General features: G+C 40.2%; 1 protein-coding gene across 1 annotated transcript in view; it reads right to left on the bottom strand.

Moving 5' to 3' along the window:
* LOC110984868 (hepatocyte nuclear factor 1-beta-like) overlaps positions 1–10227 on the bottom strand; it is a 67416-nt gene that overhangs the window by 53383 nt on the left and 3806 nt on the right. Inside the window, exons 2-3 of the mRNA XM_087141114.1 lie at positions 3356–3555; positions 2090–2273 (exon numbers count right to left, since the gene is read on the bottom strand). Coding sequence (XP_086997240.1) covers positions 2090–2273; positions 3356–3555 — 384 coding nt within the window. The remainder of the gene's footprint in view (positions 1–2089; positions 2274–3355; positions 3556–10227) is intronic.

Here is a 10227-nt window from a genome sequence, read left to right as displayed (position 1 = left end):
GATTTGACCGTTCCAATTATCATCATCAGGTTTGTGACATTTCAATTTTTTTCAATGAAAAAAATATGTTATCACCAACACGTTAGTTCTTTAAAAGATTAAAGAAACATGCTGTTTAAATGAAACATTTTTGCAGTATTAATTTCTAAGAAAATTTGAAAATATAAATATTTTCAATCACAGTATGGTCAAGGAGGATGCAAATTTACGTGAATGTAACTTTAGTAAAAGTTTTCTGCACTAACAAAGAGATCAATCAACAGGATTTCATGCTTGAGATCAAAAGTCTTTATTGTCATGTCATTTGGAATGCCTTACGTTTCCTCATAATGTTATAAAAGTAGGATCTGAATTATGTTATCAGCTAAGTTCCTTTAATCTTCAAATAAAAACTCAGTTCAGGGTGAAGAGCAATATCAATCATCAGTTTTCTACCAACCCAAAATATGATTGGTCATTTTCAGAAAATTGACTGGGATGAGTTTTGGTTGATTTGCCCTTGCATGCGTGAATGATCAATTGTCCTCCAATGGTTCTCATATTTGGAGCATGTTTGTTTCACTTGATGATGTATATCTTGTTCCATGACTGGTAATGAATAATCTGCATCCAATTATCTTCTCGTCCCCTGAACGATGTACACTCTTTGCATCATATTTTATGTGGAAATTGTCAAAAACCAGCACTGATTTTTACCAAGATGTTATCAAGCTTATGCATAGTTTGGACATTTTGGTCATAACTTGTCAGTTCCATATGTTAATACATTTGATATATACTGTTTGCACAAATCATGAAATATATTTCTAGTGAATTCAGTGGACATGTAAATGTGAATTACGGTGTGTAAATATGTATGATGTACCTGGATATTTTGGCTTATCATTAAGAAAAACACCGCTGAGTAAATATGATGCGGTAGCTGCACCACCTGTTGGTATTCAGTTGTCTTCAATGAAAGGAACTGTTTCATCATTTTAAAATCAATTAGTTAGAGGAAAAAAATTCAGTCATAGTTTAGCTTGCAACATATGTTTTGAACTACCTATGCAAACCTGCCCTGCCCAACAAAATTTGACCTCTGAAGTCAGAGTGTTTTTCACTTTACCCTGAAGTAGAGAAAACAAGTCAAATAATAGAGGTCAGAGTCCATGCATATTTAATCAGATTAGCAACAAAGATGGCTGATAATTTGCGGTGGGAATACGGGGGGATTACACGCTCCCTGTTCAAGTTTCGATGTGTAGCAATTTTGTGCAAACACGCAAACTGCTGTTGGTCTAGGGTCTGTTGTTAGCTCCACGTTGTAGTTGTGCCCATCACAAGTCCCCCACTGCAAGTCCATCCCAAGTCATCAGTCTTTTAAGCCAAGTTGCATGAACTGTGACAAAAGCATTCCTTGAGGATTTTTTATTGCTCACTGTGTTATTACTTTTGACTGGTCTTATGAAGGGACTTTGGACTGGCTTTGTGAAAGGACCTATAATGGACGAAAACACTGCAATGTAGGCCCTACAATCTAGGCCCTAACCCCGTAGACATACATGTGCTCATAAGGAACCTTCCTTAATCCTCCAAAATCAAACACTGTATAGAAAAACCCACAGCACATTCCTTTTTCTGTAGCTTCAAAGGGGCATCAAGTCCCATGAAAAGTGGAAGATGTGGTGTGGCCTCTCTTGAATCTTGTAAAATCTTCCAGACTCTTTCCGGTAAATTTTGAAGGGCCTAAGCTTCTTGGAGTGTCAGGGTTAAAGATACAGTGTACTTTTGTGAGGACCTTACTTTGATACATTGTTACATTAAATTTCAGCAAACTGAGCTCTGTGTTTTGCTGTATCACTCAGTTTAGCATTTGAGCAATAGCAATTGGCATTATGTGGGTGAAATATGTTGAAAATTCGTAATAGGTGAGGTCATATTTAGTCTCCACAGTGGGAATTTTGAAGTGATCATAAGATCGTGGAGAAAAGCCAAGATTTGGAAAATCCCATCGTAATCTAGGCATCACAGGTTCAAATCCTGTTAGTCTGTTTTGTCTTTCGTTGAATGTGCTTTGTGTTTATTTGACCAACCGAGATGTACTCACGCATTGCACTGAACGACCAGATTCTCCCTGTCTTCCTTGCTAGGATTTCGATTCTGCTGGTAGGCATCATATAGTATCCGCTGCGATGCCGGCCCCCATTTGAACCGGTTCCGTCGCATCTTCTTGCTCCTGGATGTGTCCCTTTGATCATCAGACATGATGGCCTTCTCTGGGTTTGTGAACTCTGTTGTCAAGGCCAGTCAAATCAAGGTTAGTGTTGATGTGATGTGGGGGTTTTGTTTTGGCAAATTTTAAGTTTGCCTTGGCCAACACAGAAATATCTTTTGTAAGAGCTTGTTCAGTGTTGGACAAACAAATCAGTGTTACTCAGGTAGGACTTCATCTGGTTTCAAATGTTCACTTTTGGAGCCAATACAAAATACTCCAAATTGTGACCTCACGTTGCACAATTTGATGTTGCTGTAGACAAAAATGGAGCTGCATGAGTGCAAGGGTCTCAGCTTGGGGTACAGAATTCATAAAACTAAGTCTGAAATGAAAATGATGGAAAAGGTAGAGGATTGGGAAATATATTTGACAGCCTATTCAGTTGTCAAGTGAAAAGTAAAGTAGTACTACTGTTTCAGATATCCACATGATAAAATGCACTTGCCAAGGTCAGCAGGATGAGAGAGGCTACCTTGCCCAACTGTTTGAAAAATTACTTCAGCAATGTCCTGCTTATGTGTGGTAGGCTGATCAAGGGCAAATGGTTCATGGCAGTCAGTTTCTTTTTGTGGTTTGTCTTCTAGTGACCGATAATGTGATTTTCTTAGACTGTGCCTTGGCCAGCTTTGTACCCAGTCTCTTCAACATGATCTGAGGACGCCAAACTGGACAATCTGAGAACAACTCAGGACCTGTCACTTTCTAGTAGATGCCCAGAAACCCTACTTTTTAACACACTGTGACTTCCCACTGACCCCTTTGTATCAGGACATGTCAAGGGCAGATTCAGAACCAAAGTTTCGAAGGGAAAGAACAAATGTTAAGATTTCTTTATGTAGAACTGAGGTAATAATTCAAGGCCTTTTGCACACTTTAGGGAGGAAGGCAGATGACACGCACAAAGTTACCAAAATCATTCTCCCATTGTATTTGGTCCCCTCAATAAATTGCCTCTTTTTGAGAGAGGGATGGCCCCACTTGCTTAACCCAGATCTGCCAGTAGAACCTGTGTGCCTCCTGAGAGCTTTTTGTTTTAGTATTGTTAACTGTAACAGTCCCGAGTCCTCCAAGATCTCCATTCTTAAAAATGCCACTCACGCTGCATGATCTCCTGCTGTTTCTTCTCATACCAACTGTACAGTGCAGCTCGCTTGGCCCCTTTCATGGGCGTGCCCTTGTTGAGATGCTGGGACAGATGGCTCTGGTTGAGCCCTGTAGCGTCCACTACCTCCCGCTGTGGGATGTTGTGCTGCTGCATGTAATTCTTGATCATCTTGGCGACTTGCCAAGAGTCGGTCCTTGCAACGAGAGACAGAGAGAAGGGGTAAACATTTGTGATTGCTTTTCCCCTTTGCAAGGAACCCTTTTCAAATTTTGTGTACTTAGTGTTTTTGCAGATGGATTGGGTCTTTATCGTTCTGTCCATTTGTTTTTGGCATCCACTGTTGAGGGCACTGAGTAGCTTCAGGGTTGGGGAAGGAATGCATTTTCATGGCATGTGTGAACAAGTTCACAAATTCCATTCTTTATTCCTTGCACATTTTCATTTTAAGATGGTACTTGTGCACAATCCAAATTCGCATTCAAGTTTTTGTAAATGCACAATTAGCACTCTTCCTTGAAAGGGAAACTTGATTTTGTATGGTGTAGGTGTGGGTTTGTTGTTGCAGAGAATAATTACTGTAACATTTTTCATCAGGTTCAAAATTCAAAATGAAGCAAGATTCTAGATGAATTTTATTTCCTTTGTGGATGTCTAAGTAACATCAATATGTATTTGTGTAATACATATTAAAGTCCAGCAAAAAAAATGTCACCAAAACAAAAATGAATTAAAACAAAATAAATGGCACATGTGATAAAATACAGTTGACTCTTGTTTTAAAGCACACTGGTATAAAGAGCAAAGTCTGACAATCCGAGAATTCCAGTTTCTTGAATTCTTGTGTTTTCTGTGTTTTTCCAGTTCTGTTATGACAAACTCCTGTTTGTCTGGTCCCTTTAATTTTGTTATTAGGGGAGTTTACTGTATGTTACCAATGACATGGTTCATTTTAGCCAGTAGAATGACCCAGCAGGGCAATGTGGAGGCCAGTTGCATCCTGGTGAAATTGGAAAAGCTCTGCCAGCGATAACATGGGTGGAGTGCAGCCTGACAGTGAGTCACAAGTAACAGTGACAATAGTATTGATCAGCGCTACATCCCGTGTAATAACTGATCACCAATGTCTCCAGTGTATCGTGGAGCCTGTCCCCTTGTGCTGTCATGTTCTAGGCCAAAATAGGCGTGTTGAAGTATGGGGCGCTCCAAATAGGTTAAAATAAATCTGGGGTTATCTACAGGTCGCTAAAAACATGTTGAGCGTCAGAGACTTTGATACATGGGTAGTGAGTTTTGACCTATTGCGGCAGACTGACCGGGTTTATTCAATTAAATGCCGAAGTCAGTTCGGGGGGGAGTTGAAATTTAGGACTCCAAATGTAGTTGGAGACTCTCTTATCTCGAGATAGTCACGAAACAGAGAAACAATGAAAATGTTCAACCCTGATCACACTCGCCACTCCAAAAATCCAAGATCCTAATTTGTAATATTGTGACAGATGTAAACCCCTTTTCTCGAGGTAATCTTCTGGACCCAAGAGATTCCAACAGCAGTAAAATACAAAGCCGAATACAGTAGCATATACTGACTTGAATGAAGCCTTGGGGGGGGGGTTTCCGCATACATGTAGATCAACAAACTACAACAGCAGTTGGAAAACGTTGGAAGATGATTGACTTAAATGCATTTTGGTTTGTGGAATTGTTGGAAACAGTACACATACAAAGCCTCAGAATCTTGTTACAAGGTTTGTTTTGTTCTTTTACATTTCCTTCCAGTTTACATCTTGCCCTTTTTAGCAAAATCCATGAATCATACTATAAGGTTTAAGAGTGGTCGGGTTCTACTGACATCTTTAATTTGACATTGCATGGGGAGATTGGAATATGATTTCCATTTTATAGAATTCAGGTGTCTTTCCTAATCTTATCACAACATTATTAGTTTATAGTCAATTTTGATTGAACATATGTTAGTCAAATTATAGATCATTGAAATGAATTTCATTTAATTTGAAAATATAGTCATAAGTAATGGATCAAGCATAGAACTGAAATTCAGAATAAAACAAGCTTTAGTTTTCATCACATATCCATCGCAGGGTATGCTTGCAACAAAGAGCAAAAGACGATTGAAAATTCATTGGACCAAAGGCAGTCCTGAAAGGAAATGGTGGAGGAAAAACACAATGCGCCTCTATATAAAAAAAACTGACCCTTGGACATGGCAAACACACATGTACATAGTGCTGCGGCGGGTATGCACGCTCGCTCGTCACCACCAATATTCGCTGGCGCCAGGCTGGTGGTCACGGGAAATTAACATCATGTCTTCTCCCTCCTCCGTCATTACAGTTCTCTCCCCCTGCCTCTACAATCCCCCCCCAAAAAAAAAGAGACGGAGGACCTGAAAAACAAAACCCACGGACTACCGTATGGATCTCCTGCCCTGGAACAGTGTCACAGTACTTTTTCCCTACTGTCCTTATACTGAGGTTTGTTGATCCACATCTGTGTCGCTTTTATTTTCACTAAGTTAATAACTTTAATCATCAACTTTTTTAACTGACGGAGGGGATTTTTCTCATCTGTATTTTTGTCCAGCGTGTAGCAGTGACTAAGGGATGTAAGTACAGCTAGTCCCCATCTGCACTTGATGAACCTGTAGATGGGTAGACTTCAACCATTCCGCTCGGGGTTGCAGATGAATTTCATGGGGATTTTGATAAGCAACAGAACCGGTTTAATATCAGATTGTGAATGTGACAAGTATTATGTGCAATTGGTCTTTTTAAAACTTTTTAAATTTTAAATCAGAAATCATCAGATCGTTAAATAGCTTGATTTGTCATTAAGCATATTTGGTTTCGTTGTTACATTGTCCCCCAAAGAGTGCCTCGTTTGTTTTTCAAATGTCCGTTTCCTTTTTCTCTGTCATGCTTGGCGACCCTAACAACATAACAGATGCCCTGATTTTGCCTTTGAAAGTGTTATATATTGTTTAAAATTCGGTATCAAGGCGCCTTTCCCTACGCGCGTCAATATACTTGCGCCAAGAGTTGCGTGTATGGGCGCTATCCGTCAAAATCGCTCCCGCAGCCACACGTGTGTTATGTTAATGGTTGATGTTTGCGTCCATGAGAGTGAAACGCATAAACGCACCGTCTACAGAACGCACCCCAAAAACGTACAGATGGAAAGGCACCTTCAGTCGCACCTCAAGTTTAGGGGTAAATTTCGTTCCGCAGTCTCCGATCCATGGCAGATACCTGCTCCATCGACTGAGCTATCTAGTCACCATGGGCATGTCAGCGTTTGTTTCGCGGGCATTAAACCTTGGTAGTTTTCATTGGAGAGCCGAGTGAAGCTTCCCACAATTCTTTGTCTCGTCGTTTATAGGCCTACTTTATTGAGGTTGGTTTGTAGTTTGCAACTTCAGGCTTGTACTATGGGCAGTCGGAGTGATGATGAGGCAACAGACGGCTCAAATTTGTTTTTGCACAACTCATACATCCTTATCTAACATTCCATATTTGCACATTAAGTGGAAGTATTGTAACTGCGTGTACATTTTTCACCCGTGTCATTTTTAAAAACACGAAAAAAGCATGTTGGGGCCAGTAGTTACGTCACACAGGAAGAATTTAATCAGAACAGTCAACGATTCAATATGAAGCCTCTGTTGATAATGTGAATTTTCCCCTTTATATTCAGTAGAGGGCGGAGGCAACATTTTTATAGCATTTTTGTCACACCCATCTTGCGTGGGGCAAAATACTCCCGGGGTAGATTTAGTCAAGTCTATGTCGGTTCCAAAACCATGGCTTGTTTGCTCATTCGCCAATTTGTGTGCACAAAGCTCCGTGTTTACACAGATACCCTGTCTTGCTATTGGCCAGGGCGGCATTCACTAATGTTGGAGTCGTAGGTATGGAGGCATGTACCATTTTGACTACGGGGTAACCAGCTGGTTGGTTTTGTTTTCGGTGTTAATTTTTGATACTGGTAGTAATTCTCAATGTTTGGGGCTGTTTGCGAAAGTTTAGTTTAGGCAATGTTTAATATGTCATAAATTAATGTTTTCCAATATTTTACTTCGGCAAAGTATAGAAACAACAAATGCTATTTGAGATAATTCCTGTCTTGGTAATTTATTTCACTTCCTCAATTAACTTGGTTTCTTTCTCAGCTATACTTTTGCTTTCCTTGTATCTTCCATCAGGCACGTAGCCTGTTGGAGGCTGCAATTTTCATCTTAATTTCCACATTTTAATCATCCCAAGTTTGCTTCTATCAGCATTCTATTTTTGCTTATCGAATCTACATCGCGTTGCCATCTGCCATCCATCCCTTTCCTATGGCTGCTCTACAGCCTTCCTATCGCATTTGCCTTAGCTACTGTTTCTAATTGTGTTGTTCGCCCTGCTATGATCGATGCAATCTCAACAGGGATTTCATTCGGTTGCAATCTTTTCCCCGTGGTTTTCTTTTGCAGTGGCGTAGGGGGCTTGGGGGCACGTGCCCCCCACAAATTCCCAGTGGCTCCCCGTGCCCCCCTGGAAAAAAACGGATGAATGGATATTGAACAAGGCTAACAAAAACTTGCCCCAAAAACCACACCACTGCAAACTGGTTCCCCCCCCCCGTAAGATGCTGGTGCCCCCTTTGTGCCCGCCCCCCCTAAAATCCTAGCTATGCCACTGTTCGTTAGGCACGCGTCGACCGTTTAATTTTCTTCGTTGTATTGCATTCGGAAGGGGAAGTCGAGTTTCAAAATGCATCTATCACCTGGTTCATTTCTGTGGTTTCCCCCAGTTTCTCCTCTTTTCCTTCGCAACAAACCAGACGAACAACTTTGCCTTGATGCTCTGCAAAGTTTTCTTTGTGAAGCTGAGATTTTAGCAAAGGAATGTCAAACCTGGCCAAAAGCTTTCTACATCAGAAACTCTCGGCAGAATTTAATCAGCGCGTCCTTGAATGAAAATATTCAGATCTCATAATCTCATATCCCTGGAGACCAGGCAACCGTTGACAGGAACATTATGCTTTGTAGGCGATATTAACATTGTCAGCATTTCAACCGTTGGCAGAAAAAAAAGGTTGCAAAGTGAACTCGATGAAAAGTCTTTCCTTACACGACACTCCAAACTCACAACAAATTGGCGCGGTTTATTTTGTTATTTTGTTATCAAGGTCCACAGAAGATTACCCCTGAGAATGAAAAAAAAAACAGATTTGATGGTAATTAGCTTATGTCCCAACCATTAGGAAGGCGATATCAATAGGCGCAGTGGTACTTTTCTCGCCTTCCACTTCTGCGGCCAAGGCCAACATATGCATGGAGGGGTCTTAATCCCTACCTGATTCGGACGGTTTTCCCCGGAATCTGGAGTTTTCCTCCCTCCGGAACTAGACATTGTCTCCTTCCTTTCTTCCTCCAGGGACCCCAGGGGAAACATTTTACTGATAGGGCTTTATCCAGATTTAATAAACTTTGTCCCCTCATCGTTTGTAACAATGCTGAGATCTTATGTCCTATAGCCAATTTTGTCCCCCCCCATGTCATGTAAGCAATTTGCCTCGGGGCATTCCTAGAGAAAAATCCCCTTGATGTTCGTTGACTTGAATTTGGCGTGCCAAATGCCTGACACGAAGGCGAGAGTTAAAAACCGAGCGGGCTGTTTGTGACGTAAAGTAAACCTCCGCCCTATCGCTCGCTCCAACATTTGAGTGAACACAGATAACGAAAACTCGTCTCACTGACAATGTTTTAACGAGCTAGAATGAGAGGTACCCAGTTGTGGTTTGTCAGTCTGACAATCTGTTGTGAAGATGACGAGTTGAAGCCTTTCCTTTCAGACACTGTAAATTTTGTCAGCTTAGGCCTTCAAATTTGGGGGTTTTGTGTGCAATTAGATACGCATTCTGTCATCTTGGAATCAATAAAATTGTAGCTGTGTGAATTCCATCACACAAAAAAGTATGCAAAGATTTTACAGTTTTCCGGCCTTTAATAATTTTAGTTAAAACATTAAAATGCGCATGATTGATCTTACTAGGTAAAACAGTTTTTTTTAATATTTTATTTGCATTATTATAAACAATCCCTTGGATGAAATTTATGGCAGCGGTTAATTCTAATTGACCATTTACTCAGGAATTGAGACTGTTAATTATGAAACCTTAATTTGGGCAAAATATGCATGACGCTCAAAATTTTTCTACCGGTCTTGTCGAGGATGAAGTTCAACATTCGGACAGTGGTACCTTCGTTAATCATCCCATTAATTAATCAATAACCGAATTTGTTTTCGAAATAAGTAAACTATTGAAGGGGAGTAAAATGCAGCTACTACGTGCGTTTAAATTTTTTGAAGAAGGAATTCGCTTTGAAAGAGATAATGATTCATAGACCTTTTCATGGGTTATATTTCGTTCAATTTTAAAGCCCTATTACAGTTTTAAAAGAAAAAACGGTGCCATGGTAACTATCGGTTTTCCGTCTTTCAGGAAAATTGATTGCAGTAGCTAACTTGTTTGCATTTTCAACAGATGTTTTTGTTGCGATTGTGGCTATAATAAGGAGGTATTAAATTAGTATCAAAGACGTATCGTCATGGGGAAATGCATTTTTTTTCTCTCGGTGAAAGTTCTTTGCTATATAGGCCTATTGCTGTTTCCTATGCCTCTCGCATTCTGCTGTTATGCAATATTAAAGGCGCTATTTATTTCTCAAGTGATCATAATAGCAAAATAAGATGATGATCTGACGATGCTAACGTCATCTTGTGGCGTAAGGAACCACGCAGTTTTGAAACGAACATTGACATCATCGTTTCAAAAATCGACGATTGATTTATTTTTTTCA

This window comes from Acanthaster planci, linkage group LG09, assembly GCF_054643075.1.
Source record: "Acanthaster planci isolate LZ-2023a linkage group LG09, COTS_SCS, whole genome shotgun sequence".
In the NCBI taxonomy this organism is placed as follows: domain Eukaryota; kingdom Metazoa; phylum Echinodermata; class Asteroidea; order Valvatida; family Acanthasteridae; genus Acanthaster; species Acanthaster planci.
Note: the sequence above shows the minus strand (reverse complement) of the source record. Positions and strands in the feature narration are given on the sequence as shown.